This window comes from Raphanus sativus, chromosome 4 (genome assembly GCF_000801105.2).
Source record: "Raphanus sativus cultivar WK10039 chromosome 4, ASM80110v3, whole genome shotgun sequence".
Classification (NCBI taxonomy): Eukaryota; Viridiplantae; Streptophyta; class Magnoliopsida; order Brassicales; family Brassicaceae; genus Raphanus; species Raphanus sativus.
The window spans coordinates 12,939,404-12,965,593 of NC_079514.1; the positions used below are offsets into that span (position 1 = coordinate 12,939,404).

General features: G+C 37.1%; 4 protein-coding genes, 2 non-coding genes and 1 pseudogene across 8 annotated transcripts; all 7 read right to left on the reverse strand.

Moving 5' to 3' along the window:
* Positions 1–2,609: 2,609 nt before the first annotated feature.
* LOC108855141 (probable phospholipid-transporting ATPase 8) lies at positions 2,610–7,558 on the reverse strand. Its single transcript, XM_018628871.2, has 11 exons — positions 7,425–7,558; positions 7,300–7,329; positions 5,186–7,170; positions 4,836–5,112; positions 4,665–4,753; positions 4,473–4,581; positions 4,167–4,397; positions 3,966–4,091; positions 3,786–3,884; positions 3,522–3,713; positions 2,610–3,434 (listed from the first exon to the last, which is right to left on the reverse strand). The coding sequence occupies exons 3-11, from the start codon at positions 7,030–7,032 to the stop codon at positions 2,814–2,816; spliced, it is 3,591 nt and encodes a 1,196-aa protein (XP_018484373.2). The 5' UTR covers positions 7,033–7,170; positions 7,300–7,329; positions 7,425–7,558; the 3' UTR covers positions 2,610–2,813.
* Positions 7,559–10,427: 2,869 nt separating this feature from the next.
* Positions 10,428–10,516, reverse strand: LOC130512225 (small nucleolar RNA snoR8a). The gene has a single exon (XR_008945782.1). It is a non-coding gene; the product is annotated as a small nucleolar RNA snoR8a (small nucleolar RNA).
* A 148-nt stretch (positions 10,517–10,664) lies between these two features.
* LOC130512197 (small nucleolar RNA snoR1) lies at positions 10,665–10,758 on the reverse strand. Its single transcript, XR_008945754.1, has one exon. It is a non-coding gene; the product is annotated as a small nucleolar RNA snoR1 (small nucleolar RNA).
* A 391-nt stretch (positions 10,759–11,149) lies between these two features.
* Positions 11,150–13,867, reverse strand: LOC108852528 (PWWP domain-containing protein 6). 3 transcript variants are annotated; one of them, XM_057007572.1, is made up of 2 exons: positions 13,380–13,867; positions 11,150–13,193 (listed from the first exon to the last, which is right to left on the reverse strand). In XM_057007572.1, the coding sequence occupies exon 2, from the start codon at positions 13,186–13,188 to the stop codon at positions 11,368–11,370; it is 1,821 nt and encodes a 606-aa protein (XP_056863552.1). In that variant the 5' UTR covers positions 13,189–13,193; positions 13,380–13,867; the 3' UTR covers positions 11,150–11,367. The 3 variants fall into 3 exon arrangements, with proteins under 3 accessions (XP_056863552.1, XP_056863554.1, XP_056863553.1); XM_057007574.1 differs by having other exon boundaries at positions 11,150–13,226; XM_057007573.1 differs by having other exon boundaries at positions 11,150–13,231.
* Positions 13,868–14,004: 137 nt separating this feature from the next.
* Positions 14,005–14,765, reverse strand: LOC108851934 (50S ribosomal protein L12-1, chloroplastic-like; annotated as a pseudogene).
* A 1,351-nt stretch (positions 14,766–16,116) lies between these two features.
* On the reverse strand, positions 16,117–16,897 carry LOC108849676 (50S ribosomal protein L12-3, chloroplastic). The gene has a single exon (XM_018623267.2). The coding sequence runs from the start codon at positions 16,835–16,837 to the stop codon at positions 16,259–16,261; it is 579 nt and encodes a 192-aa protein (XP_018478769.1). The 5' UTR covers positions 16,838–16,897; the 3' UTR covers positions 16,117–16,258.
* Positions 16,898–17,378: 481 nt separating this feature from the next.
* LOC108855688 (monodehydroascorbate reductase 4, peroxisomal) lies at positions 17,379–20,498 on the reverse strand. The gene is made up of 7 exons (XM_018629564.2): positions 20,267–20,498; positions 19,618–19,669; positions 19,428–19,508; positions 19,195–19,313; positions 18,783–19,002; positions 18,576–18,694; positions 17,379–18,407 (listed from the first exon to the last, which is right to left on the reverse strand). The coding sequence occupies exons 1-7, from the start codon at positions 20,384–20,386 to the stop codon at positions 17,655–17,657; spliced, it is 1,464 nt and encodes a 487-aa protein (XP_018485066.1). The 5' UTR covers positions 20,387–20,498; the 3' UTR covers positions 17,379–17,654.
* Positions 20,499–26,190: the final 5,692 nt, after the last annotated feature.

Consider the following 26,190-nt stretch of genomic DNA (forward strand, 5'->3'; position numbering starts at 1 on the left):
AGTAAATAAAATATTTATTTAGAGTTTATAAACCATTTATAAAGGTTTATAAAGATTATAAAAATATTATAAAGGCTTTATAAAAAATATAAAAAGGTATGAAAATTGTTTAGAGAATCTTCTTGAGCTGTTTGAAAAATATCTATTCTGCTAAATCAGTTTATAACACTTATAAAACTAAAATTAGTCAATAACAATAATAAATTAACTTAAAGCCTCAAAAATCACTTTATAAGCCACAAATCAGTTTATAAGGCCTTATAAATCAATTTATAAAAAATTATAAGTATATAGAAACTGGTATTTCCTTTGTAAGAATTTAAATCTTTTGTGTTTCAGTTATAAGCTCTTATAAAAGTGTACCCATTAATAAAAGTTTATAATTATTTATAAGTGTTTACAAATTGGTTAAGAACAAATAATACTTTTTTACAAACTATAAAACTAGTTTTTAAAAATTGGTTTAGAGTTTTTTTTTATAAAAGTTCATAATTCGTATAACACACATACCATTTATAATAGTTCATAGAGACATAAAACTATTTATAAATCAATTAAGGGTTAACTTAATCGTTTATAAGGGTTTATAAATCAATTAAGGGTTAACTTAATCGTTTATAAGGGTTTATATATCAACACGTTTTTACTTCTCCACAAAGTGACAAAGCCTCCGCTGCAAACACACAACATAAATTGTTAAAATTAAACAATCTCTGAATCAAGAAGACAAAGAGAAAGCTTCATTTACACACCTGAAAAGATGAAACAAGCTCATGCACTTGGAGAATAGATGAAGCATACATCAACTCAACGACAAAATAAATAGCAAGTCGGAAAGAATCATGAGCACAGACAGAATCAACACAAACAGAGTTAACCTCCCAGTGTAGATATAACTAAGGAAATAAACAAAAGCTTCATACCCAACCGCTCCATAAGGCAACACCTCTTTCAAATGGTACTTTGGTTTCTCAATCTTGCATCTGTGGACACCAACGGGAACACCATCCACAATGATCTCTGCATCTGTGTAATCACAATCAGAGTTACTAAGAAGCTGCTCAAGATTGGAGCTGATCGTTTGCTTAGACTAACAACTTCGAAGTTAGAAGCTGAGCTCAGTGAGAAATGATTAGAAGAACCAACAAAGACAGTAGAGAAATGAGAAGACGTGAAGCTTAAAGATGATGATGGCTCAGTTAAAGTCGCCATTTTTTTTTGTTCTTTAGCAGAAATAACTCAACGATGATTGAAACCCAAATCGGAGGAGAATAACGACGAGAATAGGAAGAGATGGGTTCGGTCGAAGCTCAATAAGAGGTCTAAGCTAGAGATGAGAGAGCTCGAGGTCAAATCCATCGTTAACGAATTATATATGTCCTACAAATAAAACCAGATGCAAATGGTTACAACTGAGAATCCAAAGCTTGTTCTAAGTAACAGCGATCGACTCGACGTAATCTAAATCAAGTTTATACAGCATAAAGAAAACAATTAAGATCATCAATGGAGTCTAAATAACAATTAGCATGTTATTTTAACGGCCACAATTTACTCTTCCCGACGCCGGTAACACAGTCTCCGCACATCCAGTCGGCGGAAGGAGCAGCCTCCACTCCATCGTTAACACAGCAGAGATGAAACCCTCGCTCACAACCGTTGCAGACTACTACGAGCTCCATCGACTCCGGCCTTCCGCAGGCGCCACACGCAGGGTCCCGATTTGGCTCCGGGTTATCGTGAATTGACCTAACAACATCAACGGGTTCATACTCTCAGTCGTCATCGTTACCTGAAATGAGAGGCACCATTTTACAATCACCGATCTCACAATCACCGATCTTACAGTCACCGACAGGATCAGAGCTGAAACCTCCGGCCTGAGAAACCAGTCGTAGGGAAGAAGAAAAGCAATTTAGATTTAATTATCTAAGGGTACAATGGTACTTTGATCATTAAAAATTTGGTGGTATAAGTGATTAGTGTATAGTTGAAAAGTGGTATCATGAAAGTGGTTATTTCTTTTCTTGTAATCTTAGCTTCTCGAAAACGAAAGTTCGAAACAGTTTCTTTTTATTTCAGTTTAGTCACGCAAAAATATTATTGAAAGCAATAGATTCGACTCTGCTATTAAGAAATACGATTCACATGGGCACGTATACGTACATATACACGTATAATACTTCTAGATGTCGTTGTCACTATTCTTGACTAATTCTTATGAGCGAAGCTAACTTGACTTGAATCGCTTTCAGAATCAAATCAAAGATCTTTTTTCATTTTATTTTTCTTCCACCGTTGGACCAACTCGTCTCATTATGTGCATTAAATTTTAATCGAACATATATTATAACTAATAAGCGTAATTAGAAAATATTAAATGCTATTTAACTTATCATGCATTAAGAAAAGGGAAGATAAGACTATGTTGACGGGGGCAAATATCAGTAAGTAGTATATACTACCATACAATACGAAATCAAACAATGAAAAACATAATTATGACACAACAGCAATGTTTCTTTTAATGAAAACATAATAACGAAAAAAAAAACATAATAACGTATTAGTGTTTCTCTTATGAAAAACATAATAATGTTTCCAAGCTCATAGAAAAATTCAAATTATGTGAACTATTATTGTTCATTTGGAAAAAGTATAACTACAAGTCTACAACATACAAATTCTACTTAAAAATGAAATTTAAATCCAAGATGATCCATAAAACTTGTTAAAACAGCTAAATATAAAGCTAAACACACTCATCTAGTATATATACAATATTGGCATTCACTCTTTACGTAGAATACGAATCAATTCCAAGAATCTCTTCTCGACAAGTTTGCCTTAAGGTGATGCAAAGTAAACTCAACTTGCACAGGAAGCTCACCAGAAACTATACTCGTCGTCCTGGTCCCACTCTCAGGCCGTTCTGTTCTCCTCTGTTCAACAATAATATCATGATACATGGGTCTGAACTTGATCTGAAACGCCCTGTAAGTGAAATACGGCAAGAGAGCAGAGAACGTGACGAGGACAAGAGTGAGCCAACAGATGGGACTCGGTGCAGATGTCTCAACAAAGACCTGAAACGCTGTCGTTGAGAATGTAGGAGGAAGAGAACCGTAGACGACAAGAAACAGGTACCAAAACCCTATGCTCCCCCAGATGAAGCAGTGTTGGATCCAAGTGAAGTAGTTTATAGAGATCGCCATCTGGCAGTTTACCGTCCAGACCACTGAAGAATACATCGTGACTCCAAGAACAGAGTAATCTGCTACTTGACCGTCTTTACGGAAAGCTTGAGAGTCGAGTGTGTGGATTGTAAGGAAGAAGACGATCATTGAGCTTATGATTCCGTTTGACATCCAACCAAGGATTCGTTCCCAGCTGAATAATATGTTCTGTACTCCTTCTTGGTACAGTAACGGATACTGCAGAGAAAACAAAGCATGAATTAGGCATGCCTAAACAGAAATCAAGAACATTTGTTTTAAAAGGGGAGAGAGACATGTGTTTACCTTGAGACAAAGGCGAGCAGAGACATCTTGATCAAAGACTCCAAGGGCGATGACAGGAAGTGAAGTGAAGAAGACGTTGTAGCAAGACATGTACCAGTCGTTATAAGCTGGTTTACCAGAGAAAGAAGCATAAGCTTCGTACCAAAACAGCGTGAATCCAAACGCGAGGTTCTTGTAGAAGAAGTAACATATCTGAAGTTCACACAAAGATACAATCAGATTTACAAAGAAGAAAGAAGTTCAGTTTTATTAAAACTGTGTTACCATCATTGCTATTCTTCTATAACACCAATGGCCGTGAACAAGCAACAAACGTTCCAGAAACCGAAACTGAGCTATGGCAAAATCACTAGCCATCACCGCCTGTAACACAAAAACTTTAAATTTCCAAACGAACATTTCATAGTAGACACAAGAAAGAGCTAAGCAAAATATGTTTTTTACCTGCATTCCTTCAGCACCACTTATACCAACTCCAATATCAGCTTCTTGAAGCATTCCAACATCATTTGCGCCATCTCCAATGGCTAATGTTGTTCTACCTGTCCCGCTTTTCACCAATCTTGTAACCTAACACATATACTCTACCACTCTCGATCAGATTACTTGAAAACATAATGCATAACTGTGTGACATGATTCTTACCAGAGCCTTTTGTTTTGGTGAAGACCGGCAACATATAACAGAACTACACCGACTCGTAAGTTCCAAGAACTCTTTCTCCAGCTTCTTGTCCAATGCAAAAGTTAAGGACTTTCCATCAATCACTAAACCAAACATTTGCACATTTTCATTAGCTGGGTCATTTGTTGCTGCTGCTGCTGCAGTTTGTGACATTCCTTCTCTTAACTGTTTCTTAATACTCTGGAAAGAAGCCTATTAACAGACATAGAAACGACTGTCATCATTTGTCCCATAAACATAGAAAGTCATCATCAGTCATGTATATACCTTTGCAACAGCATCTTTGTCTCCTTGTTTCTCCAGAGTTTCAATGTCAGGTGAATCTAGAGTTATCAGAATCTTTTTCATGCCTTCTCTTAAGAGACTACAAGCATATCTGTCAACAACATCACAACTAATTACATTTGAACTTATTACAGAACAAGAGAGAATCAAGAGAAGAAGTCTGAAGATAGATACCCTATATTTATTGCAGTTTCTGTCTTATCGCCGGTTAAAACCCATATCTTGACCCCAGCCTGAGACAACTTTTCAATACAATCTGGGACCTTTTTAAACAAGAACAACACAAGTAAGTCAGGAACTGAGAAAAGTCAAAATAAACCTATAGTCTTTTTGGTTAATACTTACACCCTTCTGGAGTTTATCTTCCACTGCAGTAGAACCAAGAAGAATCAAATCCTTCTCAATCTTATCAGCAGCTGCATCTATCAAAGCATCTCTATCTTCAGTAACCAAAGTTTTGGCATTCAGAAACTCCTCTTCCCAGATTCTGTACTCCTCCTCATCTACTTCTCTGTATGTAATCACCAGGGTTCTTAAACCTGCCTCTGCATACCTCTTGATGTGTTCCTTCGTCTCTCTCTCAAACTGGCGTCCGTGTTTAGCAAGTCTCTCAAACATTACACTGAAAAATACATGACAAGAGTAAAGATCTTTTCATTGATTCACATGCAGTAAAAGGCAAAAAAATCAATAACCTGTCTGCTCCTTTGGAGAGTAACAATAGCCGGTTCTCTGGATTTCTCACAATAACAGACATTCTTTTGCGAGAGCTGCTGAACTCCAGGACATGAAGTAGCTCATACACTCTGTCTACTTTCTCACCGGTCACGTGATCAATCTCATGCAAGGAGATATTACTCTGAGACCTAGCAAAGAACTCAAACCCAAGCTCCCTAGAAGCTATCACAAAAGCCGCTTCATCAGGAGACTCAGCTTCATAACTGATCTCACCAGTCTCACCATCCACATCAGGGATAGCAGTATGACAAATAGCCAACACCCTAAAGAACTTCTGAATGAGTTCAGCATTCGGTTGGTCAATCCACCGCCCGTTGACTATCCTCTCGTCCCAGAAGTTAAACCCCTTAACAGACTTCGTCGAACTCTCTTTTATCTCTTCTTGAGGGGTCATCACACCCTTCTGCTTTCTCAATGCCACTTCTACTTCAGTCATACCACGGCCGTAAGCAGTTCCACCTATAGAACACTTCACAAACTCCATCGAGTTGCAAGTCAGAGTACCTGTCTTATCCGAGAGGATCGTGTCGACTTGGCCTAGCTCTTCGTTGAGGTTAGACGTTCTCGCGCGTGCAGGCCTGTCTGTCTCCTCGTGGTACATCTCTTGGTCTTGGTTGATGAATACGCTCTGCAACACCTTCACAACCTCTATCGAAACGTATAGCGAGATCGGTATCAAGTAACCGTACAGCATCAACGCGGTCAAGAAATGAAAGAAGGAAGCGAGAACCGCTCGATGTGGATCGTAGAAGACGCTGGTCACGTCCGGTCTAACGTACCATCTCCTCAGCTTCTTCCCATCATCGGTTACATCTCTTCTCGTTATGATCCCGAAGAAGACGGAACCGGTGAAGGCTATCACGATCAAGATACTGAAGAGTACGTAGACGATCTTGTCCATCTTCCTCTCGATCTTGCTCCTCTTGGAAGGAGGATCGGTAGCGTTCTGCATCACTTTGGTGTCGTGGCCAGTGAAGACGACGACTCCGTAGATGTAGTCGGTGTTTCTGAGCTTTGAGTCTCTCAGAAGAATCTGCTGAGGAGAGAGAGGGTACTGTTGTCCTTTGTAGTGAAGCGTTCCCACGAAGGAGTAGAGATGCTCGTTTGGATCCTCACATTTGATCACTCCTCCTCTGAACTCTTCTTGGTCGTAATCTGATTCCGATGTGATCTCCAACGCGTGCTTTAGCTTCAAGTTGGTCTCTCCGTCTAGGTTCATGGTCTCAACGTAGCAGACTCCGTCTTCGTAGCTGGACGAGAGAAGGAGAAGATCAGCTGGGAAGTACTCGTCTTTGTGAACTTTGACAACATCACCAACTCTGAGATTCTTCCACTTTGTCTCACCGAATGTTCCTTCGTTCTTACCAAAGACTAAGACTCTCCTGTTGTTAGCTTCGACGTCCTGTCTCCTCCTCCTCAAATCTTCAACACCTTCTTTAACCATCGTGGCGCCGATCACGAACAAGAGCGGCGCGAGGACGCTGGGAGCGGTGTAAGGAGCTAAAGGGGAAAAGGAGACGAAAGCGACGACGAGGAAGTATATGTTGGCGACTCTTCTGAACTGCTCGAAGAGAGACTTCGGTACGAAGTTAGCGGCTGTGTACTTGGTGGTGGAGACGTAGTTCCCTCTGTAGTTGAGGTTGAGAGCCTCGGGGTTGTCGGGATCGTTGCAGAAGACAACTCTCGAGTACCCTCGAGAGCCGATCTGCGAATGATGGTCTTCTTTGGAGAATGGCTTTAGGCATTTGAATGAGTAGAGTTTGCTCAGACGCATCCCTTTGTTTCTGTTTCTCTCTCCAGCCATCTTACCAAAAAGATATAAAGTTCAGATCTTTTTCTTTAAAAAAAAACAGAGTGCTCTGTTTCTCAAACCCACAAAAGAACCATTTTTTTCTTGTGGAATCAAGCAGCCAGATCATGAATCCATGGCCTAATGTAGTAGCTGAGGAGAATTCAGATAAGGAAGATCTTAGAAGGTGCAGAGAACAGTAGCTATCAATTTCAATAGAAAACAAAAAAAAAAACATATATATAATAATAATTAGAAAAACATGTCTGAAAGATCCCTTACTTGGTCCCGAGTGTTGCCAAGATCTAACTCCTTGCAGAGAGACACAGAGAGAAAAATAAAATTTTAAAAAATAAAGCAAAGCAAAGATACTAAAGAGAAAGAAGTGTGTGAGCTTGCTAGCTTACTTGCTCTGGAACACAGTTCTCAACTTTGCCTCTTTGCTAAGGAAACGACGAGGAGCATTTTCCTCCATTTTCTCTTATTTTATTTTCGCTTTTTCTTCTAACATTTTTTCTGTCTTTATCTTTTTTTTTTTTTTAGTTTTAAAAATTTCTTTTTTTAGGTTTCTGTGTTATTTTTCCAGTACGAATCCGTGAAGACTTGATGACATTTGTCGGTCTTCGAACGAGTCCAGCGTGACTTGAGACACGTGACAATAACTCTAGGTATTTCCTGCTGATTTAATATTTTTGAAAAAAAAAGAAGTAACGGTGTTGTTGTTAGGTGTAGACTAGATTAGCATTGCACCGTTTTTTTTTAATTTATAGCTATTTCCACTTTTGGAAATTTTGCTGATTCATTACACAATCAGTACTTGTCATTAATTCGGTCTGGTCCATGAGATCATCATCTTTCTGAAGAAAGAAAGGGAAAACTACAAAAGCAAAAGTAGTGTTAAGATTCTTTTTTAAAAAAAAAAGTGTTAGGATAAAATGCAAATAGCTCACGCTAAGTTGCTGTTGGAGTAATAAAGTGAAGAAAAAAGTTACAATTGTTATGGGATTTTGTATTGGATTTTTATCAAGTAACACGGTTTCAACACCTACCAGTCTAGTTACTAAGACCATCCACAATGGTGTAACCCATTGTGGAATCCTTAGGATTAGTTTAGTATTTTTTTTTTTTTTTTTTTTTGAATAGTTAAGGATCTTAGTCTTAAAAAGGGTGTCCAATAGTGTTTCCGAATTCGGAGTCCTTAGGAATAAAAAAATAATTTTATTAAAAAAGTGAAATTAAAAAAATTTATTCCAAGAAATAAAATAAAATACAATAATTAAACATAAAAATACAATAATTATACATAAATTAAGCTGAGTTGTGTCTGCAAGTCATCACTCATCTCCTCCATAGCCATAAGGTTTGTTGAGTTGTTTCTGCTGAGTTGTGTAACAGGCTCAGCTCGAGGTGGGTACTCAGCCGGCTCTCCGATCATGTAGCTACTCTCAGCTTCATCAGCGTAGAGTGCAGCTGCTTCATCAGCGTAGAGTGCAGCTTCTTCTTCAAGAAGAGAGGTGATGTCGTACTCTGATGAAGAAGGCTGACTGTAACTGTAATCCTGTCCCATGTTAACCTGAAAGAGAAGAAGAAAAAATATTACTTAACAAGTCAAGAGGCAGAGCACAAGAAGCATCGTTTCAAAACAGTAAACACATAAGAACAAACACAAAGATCATATAAGCCTCGATACAAACCAATCTCGTTTTGAAACCGTAAAAAAAAAAAAACCGATCCCCAAATCGAGTGATATCAAAATCGATTTGAAGCCCTAACCATAAACTAAAAGATCTAGAAATTGAATGAAACCAAAACCTTGTTGAAACCCTAATCACAAACGAAATAATCCCCAAATCGATTGAAAATCCAAATCGTTTTGAAACCCTAAACTTCAAACGAAAAATCAACAAAAACGATTGAAAACCAGAAAACGAACCCTTATTTGAGAGGAAACAAACATGCAACCTAATCTAAAACAAGAAAAAGCTTCGATTTACCTCGGGTTTTCACAATCGCGAAATCGTCTTTGAGTCGCCTTGGTTTCGCCTTCGAGTCGAGAGCAGTTTTTTTTTTCTCCAACGAAACAAATGACATCGAATTTTTTTAACATAGCAAACCACATGTGAACTCTCACCAACCAGAGCGCGCCACGCACTTAAGGATTTACTCCTTAAAATCCTTAGTGGCGGACCAATCCTTACCAATCTCGCCCCATTTAATATTTTTTTAATCCTTTAATCATAGGTTTAAGCGCTAAGAATGGTGTAAATACACCGTTGCAGGTGGTCTAATCAGTGTTCAAGAAAGCTTTCAACACCTACCAGCCTCGTCTAATAATACAATTATTTGTAGATTTTGAACAAACGAAACAAACATCAGAAGTAGCTTTGGATATAATACTTTTGGGAAGTCTAATTCACATGGGCTTTCGAATCTGTGACAAGAAGGTTTTCTCAAGCCCGTTAGATCCACTTGGTCCTTCGCACGTTGCTTCTCCTAGTTAGTGTATGTGGCTGTGAATTAGTTAAATAATACTATTCCAAGTATTCTCTTATCGGTAACTGTTCATTCAAAGGATTCGCGATGCTTTTTCCTCTCGACTCGACTAGGTGGAAGTTGGTTGATTGTGTAATTCTTGAGTTTTGACCCACTTGCATTTTTTCGGCGTTCAAAACACTTTGAATCTTGACCAATCGCATTATAAGTTGTTTCTTAAGTGAATATATTTAACTGCCTAGACTAAAATTAGGTTAAACTAATAACTTTTAATATTTACGTGTTAGATCCTTGAAATTTATATTCAAATACTTAAATATCAAACTATATTTGGCATTTTTTTTACCTGTCATAATTAGGGTCCTCGCGACGAAATATTTCTCAATTAACTGTTAAGTACTTGCATTTTTTCGGCGTTCAAAACACTTTGAATCTTGACCAATCGCATTATAAGTTGTTTGTTAAGTGAATATATTTAACTGCCTAGACTAAAATTAGGTTAAACTATTAACTTTTAATATTTACGTGTCAGATCCTTGAAATTTATATTCAAATACTTAAATATCAAACTATGTTTGGCTTTTTTTGACCTGTCAAAATTAGGATCCTCGCGACGAAATGTTTCTCAATTAACTGTTAAGTTACAAGTTCAATAATAAATCCGTTTGTTTGATTCAGACACGTTATCTCTTTCAAATGAAATAAACAACAAATCATCATCCTCACCAAGACAATAAACGAGTGAATTAGTACAAAACAGTCCACGATTATAGCATAAAAGAAATCCTGCTTTTTAATCAAAGGTAAAAACATAATTTTATCAGAAGAAATAAATCATATCATGAAACCAGCAAAGACATTCTAATCAAATCATATATTCTAGTGAAAGAAATTGATTTGGAAGAAAAGGGGGTGCTGATGCTCATATTCTATGGGTGTAATGTGAGTCTACAAAGCCGAGTGGCTATTCAGTACGAGGAATTACTTTTACAATCATCGCATCCTCTTAACCCCAATTTCCCAGATTCATTTCGAAAAAAGAAAATATATACTAAAAACGACTAGAAGTGAAGATTACTCGGAAAACAATTCTACAAAAAAGGACGAAATACCAAAACATCAAATAGATTTATAGAGAAAAATATAAAAAGAGAGGCTCAGAGTATTTGCATAATGTGCTCAAGGAAGAGTTTATCAAGCTCTTCTCATACAAGAGGTGTCAGAAATTAAGCAGTAATCATCATTGCCATCAAATCATTACCTTCAAAATCAACAATCCAATAAAACCATTAAGAAAACTCATGAACAAGAAAAAAAAAAAAGAGAACAAACAAGCGGCGGAGAAAAGACCCATATAAATTAGGGTTCTGATTTCAGTTGATGATGTGAAAGTTATTAAGACTCGTGAACCGTATTTATAGATACTTAATGGGCTTATTATTATATGCCCATCAAAATTGCTCGGCTAACCGCCGCCTCCTTCACCAGGTTAACGTTGGATGCCGGATTTTACATTTGTAGATTTATCGCAAGATTCAGATTGAAGGCCCATTGGGCCAAAAAGTAACCTATATAACAAATGTTGGTTACATACATTTTCTTACAGCATAGATTAAGCTCAATGCTCCTAAAATGAAAAAGTAGTTGTGACATAAAATCTGTAATCCAAAATCAGAACTAAACCCAAACCAAAATATCTGATCCTACCCAGTTTAAAATATAAAAAAATATCCGAATGAATTTTGTAGTGTGTTACAAAAAAAGTATCCAACCTCGAAGTGTTAGGCTAAAAGAAAGCTAATGTCTTCAACTAATAAACAAACACAACATCCTACAAGTTACAAGTTAAGAATACCCTCATGAGGAGGAACCAACAGTCATCTTCTTTACCTTGTCCAGCAAGTTTCTTGATTCCTCTTCAAGTCTCATCTTCAACTCTTCCGTAACCTCTCCTCCCTCAGACTCATCCAGCAACGCTCTCATCTCTTCGAGCTTATTTTTCAACCACTCCATTTCCATCACCCCCTTTCCGTTTCCAGAAGAAGGAGGATACTTGAGCTCGAATGTAACGGTGGCGGAAGTAGTATCGAACGGGCATTTCTCTACTGACTTGTAAAAGGCTTCCTCTCCTTCAGACACATTCAAGAAGCTAACGCGTGCGCATGAGTCATTGTCCAACGTACAGCTTCTCTCTCTGTCCAAATCACCGAACTCTGTGTATGTTCTAATCAAGTCATCTTTCGAAGGCAGAGTTGAACCGAAACCAGACTTGATATATAAGTCAACACCTGAGAATTGCTTCTCAACTTCACTCTTGTCCATCTTCATTTCAAGCTGCTTATTATATTCATCTGAAACGTTTCTTTTGTGAGCTCCATAATCATATGTAAAGCTTCGGTAAATGGACACAAACCCTCTTATCATGTCATAAGAGCTTTTACACTCTTTTGAATACTGCGTGCTGAGAGCCGCTGCACGGATCAGTTCAAGTATTTCCTCTGTTGTAGTAGAACTAATGGCCTTTTCAGCATAACTCTTCTTCTCTGCTGATTCAGATTCTGTTTTGCTCTTTCTCCTTCTCCAACTAAAATCTGTCACGTACTCTGGTGAAAGATACTTGCTCTTCTTCCTCTCTCTCTTACCTCTTTGCACTATAGTCTCTCCACTCCCATTGTTCCTCTCAACGCTTGAAGAAACATCATCAACCTTTACCCTTTTGCAGAGTGAAGTCATTGGAGTTGATAAGTCAACAACTATACTAATACCAGACTCCTCTTTCCTCTCAATCTCTTCATCGCCATGTTTCCTCTTTTTACTAGCAAACACAGAGCACTTTCTTAATGATCTCTTGCAAGAAGAGTTGTTGAACTTCAACGCATCCTCTTTGTCTTCAAGCCCTATGATATATGGATTATCATCGTCGTATTTAGCTAGATCAAACCTTCCTTTAGACCGATAAAACGCAGATATTTTCCTCTTCAAAACCTCAACCTCTAACGAATCACTAAAGCTAGCTTCCTTGGCAAGGCTTCTAACATCTTCAAGAACTATCCCAGTTTTTTCAAGAACCAATGACTTTACAATCTCTCTTCTAACGTCAGGTACAAGAACTCCTTTCTTTACTCCACAGTTCACAGCTACAGGAGGAGTAACCAGAGCCTCGTCACAAACCAGCAGGTTCTCCACATGTTGACCGATCTCTCTCACGGCTTCTCTCACAGCACTGCGAAAGCTAGTAGACTCGCTAGTCTTGGAAAACTCTCTGAAATTCTCTACAAACGGTTTAAGCTGCGATGGAGTGCACCAAGCAAACGTCTCTTTCCAACAAAACGCCACAAGCAATGTTGTATCCTTCCGCATTTGCTTGAAAGCCAAGTCAGAAGCGTCTGAAGAATCGTAAAGCTTCCCAGGCCACCATTGGTGACGGTTGGCTCCTTGTACCCACACAAAATCTCCAACGTAGAACTCGTCTCTGGAATAATGATCTTGCTTTGTATTCAGCGACGAAGAAGCTTCTTCACTCATCGCATGATCTTGAACTGGTCCAGAGTCGTTAACACTCTCCATGTTAACATCGCTTGCCTTGGATTTTTCCTCGGAAGAAGAAGAAGAACCGTTCGAATCAGTTTCTTCTCTGTTTTCAGAAACCCTAGAACCGGTCGTTAGGAAATTTCCCATCGAACCTGAAGATTCTTCTCGTTAGTAAACACAACAACCTAAACTACATCAAAAAGCAAAATTATACATTCAGAGAAAAGAACGACAACGATCAGAAGAAACCAACAAACAAACAAAAGGGTGTTTCCTTTCACGAGAGAGCAAGCAAAGTTTTACACATTGGGAAGAAGAATAAGAACATCAAATATTACCTGAAGAAAGGAGAAGAGAACAATCTCTCAAGAGAACAGCTTCTTCTTCGTTTCCTGCGGCGCAAAGTTTTTGTTTTTTATTCCCTCAGACTTAAAGAAGGAAAAATAAAAAGGGTTGGTGGTGACCAAAAAAAAAAGAAAAAGGAAAAGAAAAGCGTATATTTTGTGATTGATGCCGTTTGATTCGTTAAACTATTTATTACGAACTTCGTTTCGTGTTACCACGTCGTACGTTCTTTATTTATTTTTGTCGACATCATGTCATTAACAAAAAAAATTTAGACTCTTGTTTTCTGACGTCAAGCTATGTGTCTACCTCTCTTTCTTTTCCCCCGACCGAACTTTGCGAATAGATTCAGACAAGAATATACGTTTATCAACCTATATCAGACTTGTACAAACGCAACCGTTACGTATTTATATGCATCTCTAGTCCTTACTAATTAACCGTCAAGCATGTGCCTACCGCTCTTTCGTTTCCCGGTTCGTTTGCGACTAGATTTAGACAAGCGTACGAGTTTATATAAATGCAACCAATATGTTTTTGTAATATATCTCTTCTCAATCAACCATTTCAACGAACACGTTATGTGCTAACGAAACAAAACTTCCAGCGCAAAGTCAGTAGTGGGGGAAAGCAAATTGATTAAGATTTCGACAATTCCAAACGCAAACTATACTAACCACACGAAAAAAGATCCATGAAATTCCGAAAAAATAACACATTTTTTTTTTTATAAACTCGCCACTGTTAAAAGCTTAGGCAATGGAAACCTTAGCATTAGCTTCTTCAAGCTGCTTCTTAGCCTCTTCAGCTTCGTCCTTGGTCACACCTTCCTTAAACTTCTTCGGCAACCCTTCTATAAGCTCCTTCGCTTCCTTCAGCGCCAAGCTAGTCAACGCCCTCACCGCTTTGATCACCGCGATACGCGCATTGCTGGGTACCTCGTTGATCACCACGTCGAACTCCGTCTGCTCCTCCACCGCTGCCGCCGCACCGCCGCCGTCTCCCGGAGCAGCCACAGCCGCTGCAGCGGGAGCTAAGGAGAGCGGCGAGACGCCGAACTTGTCCTGGAGGTAATCGACGAGGACGCGGGCTTCTTCCAGAGTGAGGGATGAGATTTCGGATCCGATATTCTCGATCTTCTCCCGAGCTTCCACGGCGGCGATGGGACGGAGGTGGGTTAGTAGTGTGGAGGGAGATGAACCGAAGCGAGATGGGAATGTGAATGCGGGGGAGTGAGAAGGGAAGCGAGAGTGGGGGAAGAAGAGGAGCGGATCGAGCTCGCGATTGACAAAGTCGTCGCTGCCATTTTCACTCTTCTGTGTGTGACTTTGTGTCTCTCTCTCTCTCTATCAGTGTGTTGGTTTGAAACTGAATGAGATAAAAGAAAAAAGATGAGAATAGAAAACAGAGGGATAAGGGGTAGTTTGGGTAATAAAACAATATCATGCGCCTATGAACACAGATGAATTGATAAAAAAGGGGCGTTCCGATAATCGAACTCTGGACCTCTCGCACCCAAAACAAGAATCATACCACTAGACCAAAGAGAAATTGCCAAAAATACTATTTTTATAGTACCACTTTTCATGTTTACACTAACCACTTTTACCATTATTTTTAATTAATGAAGAGTTTAGATTTGAAGGTTTAGGATTTAAGGTTTAGATTTGATGTTTTAGGGTTTAAAATATATAATTTAGAATTTAGAGTTGAGGATTTAAGGTTTATAGTTTAGATTTTAGGGTTTATAGTTTAGATTTTACGGTTTGGGGTTTAGGATATTGAATTTAGGATATATAGTTTAGGGTTTAGGGTTTAGAGTTGAAGATTTTGGGGTTTAGGGTTTAGAATTAGATGTTTAGGATTTAGAATTTGGGATTAAAATTCTGAAAAGCATATATAAATAAAGATAAGAGTCTTTACCGTTTTAATAAATAAGGTGTTTTTGAAAATGTGTATTTAGTGGTGGTAAAGATGAATAATGGTACCTTCAAAGTGGTATTTTTGAAAATTCTCCTAGACCAAACGCCCTTGTTGTTTTCATTTGCTTCTTACATAACTAAATAATTTCATAAAATGTAAAGGAATGTAATCATTTGGTATAGTGTTTGTAGTGAAACATTACATACCTTCACTTGAAGAGAAGCATCCGTCTTCTATAACTAATTATCTTAAAGGAATGTAATCATTTGGTAACCTCATGTACATTGTTGTTTGTGTGTTTAGCATCAGTCTTCTAGAACGTTGTTACTTGTAACTGAGCATTCTTCAGACTTTAGGGATGTGCATTCCTAATTTTAGCTACTTGAGCATATTATATGGTACGTTCCAGTTTTTTGAGACAATCACAATACTTTCCCAACATTAATAAATAAACATTGAGAAAACGTATATTGACTGTATATGCGTTGTTTAGGTTGTATTTGCTACCGGTGTAGTGACAAGTTTCGTAGACTTTCTCTTTTATAGTTTTTGCTTCTTAGGATTACTCACTTATTCATAAGCGTCTTTCGTTGTGGTATTTTTGATCAACAACTACAAGTTATTAGTATAGTATATCTACTGGGTATAAACAAAAGGCGCTTATGCGTGTATTATGGCAATATTGCTAGAATCAAATTTGTTTTTATCTTATAACCACAGTCTCTTCTTGTACATTTATGTTAGAGCATAATTATCGCGGTCTCCTGAGCCGTATTTTATCACTAAGTAAATGGATATGCAAGCTAATGACGCAAATTGATTCACATTATAATATTTTCTCGGAGCTTAACCAATAATAGTAATCTCAGACACAAACTATATGCTAAAACAACACAACAAGGAACAAATCAGACACAACCTTCAAGAAAGAAAGAAAGAAAAACCCACTTTAAGCAATGGAGACCTTAGCGCCAGCTTCTTCAAGCTGCTTCTTGGCCTCTTCAGCCTCATCCTTGGTCACACCTTCCTTGAACTTCTTCGGCAACCCTTCGATGAGCTCCTTCGCTTCCTTCAACGCCAAGCTAGTCAACGCCCTCACCGCTTTGATCACCGCGATACGCGCATTGCTCGGGACTTCGTTGATCACCACGTCGAACTCGGTCTGCTCCTCCACCGCAGCCGCAGCACCGCCGCCGTCTCCCGGAGCAGCGACAGCCGCCGCAGCGGGAGCCAAGGAGAGAGGCGAGACGCCGAACTTGTCCTGGAGGTAGTCGACGAGGACGCGGGCTTCTTCGAGAGTGAGAGACGAGATTTCGGATCCGATCTTCTCGATTTTCTCCGGGGCTTCCACGGCGGCGACGGGACGGAGGTGGGTTGCGCGGTGGGTCAGTGTGGAGGAGGATGAACCGAGGCGAAAGGGAAATGCGGTTGGGTTGGGTCGGGAAGGGAAGACATGGGGAGAAGCGGGAGTGAGGTGAGAGGAGGAGGAGCGGATTGTGGTTGCGATGGAAAGAGTTGTTGCTGCCATTTTTTCGCTCTTCGGCTTGTGTTGTGAGTGACTCTACTCTGTATGTGTTAGCACGAGAAGAAGAAGAGGATAGAATAACGAAGGATAAGGGGTAATTTGGAGAATTAAAAGTGCGTACGGCTGCTATCATGCGCCTATACACGTTGATGAAGTTGTATCACTAGTTATTTCACGAAAATACCCTCACCCTGAGTACATGCCTGGTGCATATCGGGTTTTCGTGTTCAGTTTACTAGCTAGACCCCATTCTTGTAAAACTGTAAAATTATTTTGGATCCGAACTCATTATAGATTCAATCAACAATACTATGAGTTCAAATACTTTTACATATCAAAGCAAAAATGAAAGCAAGTATTTGAGTCATGTACTTAAATATCCGGTTATTTTGAGTTTTTAGATATTTGATTATACTTTGACCAAAAAAAAAAGATATTTGATTAATACACTTTAGTCTAGATCATGTTTAGTGTTAGATAGTTTAGATCATGTCTAGATAATATTCATAATTATTTTTTTGAACGAACAATCATATTCAAAATATATTGATGTATTTTTGTAGATCGGATATAAATTCAAGTTTTCTCCGATTCGGTACTAACATTTTGAATCAAAGTTGATTGTGGAACATTTTCTTAGTGTCAACAAGTTTGTAGTGGAAACATTCTTTTAATTCAAAAGAAGCATATAATGATCGTATACCAATGTAATCACATTGAGTAGTTTCGATTTCTTTCCCCCCTCCCCCCACTTCTATATATTCCCACCAATGCTACAAACAACACAGCAAATGAATCCAAAACCTGCAAAGAGAGGTTTTCACCACCTACGGCGTCTCCTACCGTACCAAAACGCAAACGCAGCCACAGATGCAGCAACAATGACTCCAGTCGCCGCATGCCATACATACAAAGGCTTCTCCATCATCACCACTCTTGAAGCCTGCCTCACCAGCTCAGAGCTCGGAACATCCTTGACTTCTGGAACAACGTGTTGACTCACTACGGTCTCAGCATACTCGAGTCCTACTCTTCCCAGCTCTTCCACATCAGTCACTGCCGGTTTCAACCGAGTCGCCTTCGAGATAGTTTCATATTCTTCTTGAGACCCTCCTTCAAGAAAAGACCCAACAAGGTGACCCTTTTTAATCCAATACGCTCCAAAGGTTTTACCCTCTTCAAACTCCCCAAAGTGCACAACTTCACCGACAGGGTCTCCGTAGAACTGCCACGAGAAGGCAAAGACCCTTGAGTAGAAAAACGGCAGGTAGTCAAATTCTCCAGTCTTTTCTGGCTCCATGATCGCTGAAACTGCGTGCCGTGCGGATTTCCTAGCCGAGTCCACATGCTCAAGCCTTCTCATTTCGCCAAATAGTTTCACTGGGAATGTAGCTACATCTCCTATTGCATACACGGAGCTGTCACTTGACTGCATTTTGCTGTTCACTTTTATCCCTCCTTTCTCTATTGTTAGCTGTCCTTCAAACAAGCTTGTGTTTGGTCGTATTCCGATTCCAACCACCACCACATCTGCTGGTAAATGGTTCCCGTCTTTGAGATTAACCGCCGTGACCTGTAAATCAAAATCCCAAGCTCATATCAATAAACAAACACAACGAACGATGCTCAAGATTATTTTCATAGTTGGATCGGCTCCTCTGTTCCATTGTTTAATTTTCAACTTTTAATTCTATACATATAGATGCAAAGTACCAAACACCTTTTAAGAAAATTATATAACCTTTTTATTTGAGTCAAACTCAAATGATGTCAAAACCGTTCCTTTGATGAACTCCACTCCTTTAGCCCTGTAGTAATCTTCATACAAACTTGCAATCTTGGGCGTAAAGAGACGCGCCACTGACATAAGAAACTGAAAAAGGTCAAGCAAGCCACACATACACAAGCTTTCTCCTTTACAAGTTGAATAGAAATCAAGAGTACTTACTGCAGTGAGCCTCTGGAAAAACCATGGTCACATTGATTTTGTTGATCACTAAAGATGCAGCACACTCCATGCCGATATAGCCACCACCGATAACAACAGCATTCCCATTGGCGCTTGATTGGATCGCAGTGGCAAGCCTATTTGCGTCACTCAGATCTCTCAAGTAACAAACGTTTTCAGCATCTGAGCCTTCCACTCCAAATTCCTCGAGCTTCAACGCCTGCTTGAACAAGACACATGTGACAAGAGTGAGGGAACGAAAATGTTCAGGATTGAGCAGATGACAAACCAGTGTTCACAGCATCTAACAGCAATTCAAGAATTATCATATATACGTTAATGGCATTTTCTCACCCGCATACACTCTTACTTTGGAAAAACGAAATCATATATATCATAGTGCAGTTCATACCCTGGCACCTGTTGCAATGATCAAGAATTTGTAACTTATAGTCTCCCCAGTGCTGGATAAAAGAGTCTTCCTCCTCACATCAACGGACTTGACACGAGTTCCAAGGACTAACTCAATTCCTGAAACAAGTATTTCACGAAATTTTCAGAACTTACTCTCATAAGTCATAGCCCAAGTAGGCAAGTAAAGTAGTCTTTTTTCCTCTCAAAACCAAAGGTGCAACTATTAGTTACCATGTTCCTTGTACCACTTTGGGGTGAGCTTCTCATCATTTTCCCCAACACAAGTGTGGAAAGACGGAAGCCGTGCAGGAGCTGCAGGTAAGATCGTGGATTAATGCGGGAACTATAACTCAAATTCTTTATGTCCTCCTAACTCCAAAAGCAGAAAAAAAAACGCAAAGCAAACACAGGTTTCACTTACATTCCGGCAGTAGAAAACCTTTGCTTAAAGCAGGCCTCTCATATGGTGCAACCTAGAGAAAAAAAAAAAGCAAACACCGAAACTAATTATTCACAAAGCGAAGACAAACAAAGGATCTCCCTTTTTCCTCTTAATCAAAATACTAATCCAAAACTAATGCTTAACAATTGAAAAAGATGAACCTCCCTAAGTGACTGTTTGAACTAATCGATAAACAATATCCAAAGATGGATAAAAGAAAAATGCATGGATGCGCTTGTGCTATGAGACAGGGCAACACTAGATACTAAGCAAGCTCTTCAACTACTGTTAACTTCACCAAATACCTCAAATATGATACAAATCTCCACGCCCTATCTCAGATTCATTTCAGCTGTGAGAATGAGTTGCAACTAAGACTCAATGCACAGAAATTTCAAAAATCTTGAGACCAAAACCCTAATAATCATCAAACTACCAAAATCTAAAACCTTACAGAGTCGCTCAAAAATCAGAGTGAAAGCAACAATTTGAGGTGAGAGCTATGCATCATCGGATGGAATCAATAAAAAGGATAAAGCAACGTGACTGAACACTATCATCTATCTACTCTCAGCTATCAAACAAAGTCAAAATCAAATTTCGGAAGGGGGTCGTAAGTGGTGGTTACGGGCTCTTCGGAGATGATGCAGAGTTCGCCTTCCGAGACACCTCTCCTCGTGAATTCCAGAGCTGCGTAGCCAGCTGCTACACCTCCTCCCAGAATCACATACACGAACGCTCTTCCCATAGCCGCTTTTAGTTTTTTTTCTTTTTCTTTTTTCAGTTTCTCGAGAAAATCATCCTATTATGTAATTTTTTAAAATTTTATTTCCCGAGAAAATATAATTTTTTTTTCTGAGGCACAGAACAAATACTTCTCTTATCGGATCTTCTTGCTTAGATTACAGTTATACCCCGTCTTTTGACTTCCTTATTGAGGAACGGTTGGATGTTAAGTTAGAGTAAAGGATAACATTGGATCTGGACCATCCGTTTTCTCTGGACGAAACTGTGACGGTGGGACCCAGCTTAGCCTCTTTGCTTGCACGACTTGCTTTTGGCCCATCGTCATTGGTAAAAAATGATTATTTGTATATATGAATCGTCAGTATGAAATTTCTAAGTGAGCGACTTGGCATTGGGAAGTGTGGTCGAGATGAGGATATGGTGACTGGCCGCCAACCCAATTAAACAAAATAATAATATCGCAAGACAAAACGAAACTTTTATTGTAGACTTGTTTGGAGTTTAGGTTCCATCTCTCTGCCAAGTGGTTCACCTTCATACATGATACATACTATCTATCTTATTAAAACAGAAACATTCTAACTTCTTCTAGGTGGATTTTAAAGTTGGACATCACATTATTGTTCTTAGCCTAACCTTTCATTTAAATATTTCCTTAAAGAGTTTAATATTACACACCTATCATTTAACTCCACCGTAATTATCCTATCATTTAACTCCACCGTAATTATTATTTCACATCACCTCTTTTTATCTATTCTTTCATTTAACATATACTCCATCGAACTTTCATATGAACATAAATCACTTGACTATAAATATCTAAATCATTTGATTTTCATTTAACTCCACCGTATATATATTATATAATAGTACAAATATAAAAATCCCTCTCTTTTATTATAGTTGAATGAATACAACAAATGTCTCCAATATAAATATTACACGAGTCTGAATTCTTAAAAATAAATATATAAATAAATAGAAATAAAAATAAATGTTACACACGTTATTAAAAATATAAACGAGTCCGAAACATGTCATTGCACAATTTTGACTATCTTGATCCAATTATCTCCCAAACCAATGGATTGAATTAACCAAATACTTTAACAGCATGTTTCAACCACATCGGTACTTTTTTGAAACTCAATACTAAAGATATCATAATATATTTTTTTGATGCTCAAATAATGAATATACTGTACACTAAATATAAACATCAATTTATTCTTAAAAGTAATCAATTATGGGAAAACCCCTTCACCAAGTTAAAAATATATTCTTATTTCCATAACAGAAACATCAATTCAAACTTTAAAAAAAACCGACTATGAGTTTACTATACCTAAAATCTCGGTGGCAATCAAATATTCGCAATCAAATTTATAGATTTGAAATATCGTAAATATGGAAAACCCCTTTCTCCAAGATTAATCTACTATATCAAAAATATCGGTGTCATGGGATTTTGTATTTATGTATATCTAACTTAATAGGTAACTTGACGTATTTATGGGATTTCAATAACAGAAACATCAATTTTAACTTTAAAAAAAATCAATTATGAATCTACTAGCCTAAAAATAAATCAAAGAAAAGGAAAATAAGATGTAGCTATTTGTTTTTCTTTCTTTCCTGGATAATTGTTGTTACTAATGGGCTTATTAATTATGTATGGACATGGACATTTATAATGAAATTTTTCTTTCTTGGACATAATAGTTAGATTGTCAATAAATATAAAACAAAAGATTGTATAGTTTTCTTGCACTTAACTTTCTAAAAAAAAACACATTGTCATTTTTTATTTATTGAATTTTTTGCATACACATTCAAAATACTATTCTTTTAATTAAAAAAAATTGCATCTATAATTGTTTTTGGATTAATACAGTTTCTTTTAAATTATTTTACCAAATATAAAACATTTATGTATCCGCACGGTTAATCTTTCTTGATATTTTTTTATTTTTCCATTAAATTGTCTTTTTGTTTATCTTATAATAACTAATAACTTTTTTGTTAAAATTATAATGAAGACTTCAGTTTTGTTCGTCTAAATCGTATTGGAAAAAACTAGGTCCGAAAAGGAGAAGGGCAGATGGTGGAATATTAGATTAGTGTCTCCACCTTACGTCTATATCTATAATACACTATTATGTTAATCCAGATCGTATTGGTTACTATTAGATTAGTGCTTCACAGTACATGTATAAAACACTGATATTTTAATCCAAATGTATTGGTTAATATTAATTATATTAATGTTTTCACCATACAATTATATCTCTAATACACCAATGAAAAAACTATTAATACAAAAAACAGTTTTAACATTGTTCTTAAATAATATGTTTTGGAAAAACTCAAAATTATATAAAACTATATTATGTGCAATGGACAAACTCTAAATTATATTGACTACTATAGAATATATGTTATGTGTTAAAACAAAAATAAAACCCGCGCGGTCGCGCGGATCATGATCTAGTTGTATTATTATAAGAACATTAAATCATTCAACTTGGTAACGCGTTTGAAATCAACAAAAAACCACAATGTTTTTCTTTTGGACTTGAAATCAAAGGCAATCATCTTTGGGCTTGCCCTTTGGGTTCTTCACCAATATATATGGGCTTTCTATGACATACAGCCGTAAAGGTAAAAAAGACAGCATACTGCTAAAACAACACAATGTGTTTAATCGTAAACGTGAAACATGAACTCAAATTTTCCCCTTTTTTATCGCATTTACAGGTAACAGAAAGCTTGTCTTATGGTTGTGGGTTTGTGTGTTGTGAAGAAGTAGAACGTATCCATCCCTAAACGTAAAAACAAACACAATACAAATCATCACTAATACTGGAGCCAAATTTCATGCATGAGGTATCGGTAATTCAGTTTGCTACTCGTGAAAAAACCTAACTTCTCCATCGATCCGACAAGCTAGCACATGGTACTACTAAACACAAAGCAAGTATGCCATGGAACTTGAGATGCACGCCTCGCAAGATCTTGCAATTCCACCAATTAGTCCCATCTATGACGCTTTTTGGGAACATTTCAATTCACCCACAACCCATACAACTCCTACAAAAAAACATTTACCAAGTGACAGAACATATTACACCAGGTCTAGTTATTTGGTATTTAAATCGGAAAGGGTAAAACTCTATATATCTGATTTTTTCTCAAGATACAAACGAATTAAGAAAAAAAACTAACTTGTGTGTGTTACAAAACAAAAACATTCTGAGAGAATTTATTATTCAGTTAGTTCTTTGAAAGAAAAAGGTACACAGTAACTTGAACATCGGATTAGAATGCACCACATCAATGTTTCAAATGACTATAATCAAAATTGTTATGGCACATGTTTATTTTCTGTGTAATGAACATAGCAACTTAAACACACATATTTAAGTTTAGCTAGGGGCAAATAGAACTAGCTAAATTAATTCGAGCAGTGAGTAATTCGAGTCTTTTTTGTAACATTAATTAAAAAAAAAACAAAGACACTGAGATTTTGCTAACATATCTTAAAATAACCTACCAATTTTGCTACGACACTGATATTACATGTAAAAATGTAGTTGTTAAGTAGTCATGGAATTTTACGACCAACTTGGGATATAGAGATATAATGAACTAACTTTACGACATTATTGAGACTACATTTGAGTAATGTTATGTAGTTGCTACTATTTAGACAAACAACACTGGAATAATATCGATGAGGGCCGAACATCTTTTAAACAAAAGTCTTGAGACAACTAACAATTAGTACAAACCAGTTACGTTGTCCTTTTAAGTGATTAAATGATTAATTACTTATATATACGATCGATAACTGGATGATAATCAAAATTAAATCATAGATGAGCCGACTTCAACAGTATAAATATAGTTAAATATGTCAAATTCATCTAGACGGGAGGAAAATCGTTTATGCTATGTATGGAAATTACAACTAAGGCATAAGGACGAACAATGCTACCAGAGCCGGTCTTGGATGGAAGCCAGTGAAGCTTGTGCTTCCAGCCGCAAATTATTATGTATATAAACGGCCACATTTGGACAGAAAGCTCTTAGTATCATAGTGGTTTGGCTAGATGTTGTGCCTGTTCCAGGTCATGGGTTCGAGAGACTGCGGCCACTTTTTTTAAATTTGCTTCTAGCCACAAAACTTCTAGGACCGGCTCTGAATGCTACAAACAGATAATTGAACAAAAAGAGAAGATAGTAAAACCCAATACTTCCACGTCTATTATATTTGTAAATTCTAAACCATTTCTATGTTTGTGACCGACTCTCCATGTGATTTTTCCTTTATAGTTCACATGGGAAGTCGGCAATTTCCACATGATAAACGCGTTGGCCTAGTAACATAATAAAAAAACTGTGGCTATTCTTTTTAAAGTCAAAATTCAAGCCAAGTTAAAATCTAATATAAGTATAATGATAGTTTCATAGCAAATATAATTAATTATCCGTTGAGTTTTAGGCAAGATGAATGAGAAAGGTAAAACTTGATTTTGAGATAACATGTTTAGAAAGTCTTACATCAAAGGCTAAAAGACAAATAAATATATGAACCTTCTGCATTCATTTACTTTAGGTATTGGAGGTGAAACTTGAAAGCAGCTTACATGTTATATGCATAAATTCATCGATCGTGTAACTTATCTTACGACGTTTGAATCAAATATGATTTCGATCTAAAAACTCTTTTGTCCAATCAAAAATCATCATACATATTTCAGAACTTGATTCTTTTAATATTCTGAGAGCCAATGTGTCTTTCACTTATGTTGTTAACAATTAAAACAATAAATAAATATTTAGAACTTGAATGACGATCGACGTAAGGCCAGGCCAGAAAGGATAATGCATTCACTTGGTACATTCCTTGCTATATGCACAATTTTTTTTGTTCAGTTTTTTCTAAAGCCGTTATTATTCATAATCTTAATATAAAACATGAAAATAGTTCTTCATACTAATTTACCCCTAAAACGAAGACGCTATATACAGTCAAACCTCTATAAATTAATAATGTTGGGATTACACCAAAACTATAATTTTTTATTAATTTATAGAGATACTAATTTATCGATATACTAATTGAACCAAAAACAAGATTATAAAATTATATTAATTTATAGAAATTTTTAGTGTATATTAATTTATAGAGTATTAATTTAAAAAGGTTATACTGTAGTACTACAATTTTATATTGGTACCTGCGATATTTCTTAAATAACTTCACATAATTTTTATTTTAAAAAATTATATACAGTATATCCGTTGAAAACAAATGAATTATCAATTATTCCCATTCTAGCCAATGCATAGAGAAGAGAAAGTGGAGCTTGGATTTATCCTCTACACATGCTTCATTCGGACAAAGCGTGTCGTTGGCTAAAGACTTAAAGTTAAGAAGTTCGGTAAAGCTTAAATGCTTTTGCCGTCTTGCTATAGTGCTTGCACTTCCCGACCTAACTTCATGTCCCATTGTCCAATTATTCTATCCGATTTATGCAGATAATAAATCTCACTACAAGAAAACATCGGTATTCTGAGGGACATACCGAGGAAAAATGAGTTCCTCGGAATTTTCTGACGAAAAATCGAGAAAATACCGAGGAAACCAAGAAATGTGGTTTCCTCGGTATTTCCTCGAAAAATTTCGAGGAAATTGCGAGGAAGACACATTTCCTCGAAAAATTTCGAGGAAATTGCGAGGAAGACATATTTATTCGGTATTTTTCGAGAGAATACCGAGGGACAATAGAGTTTCCT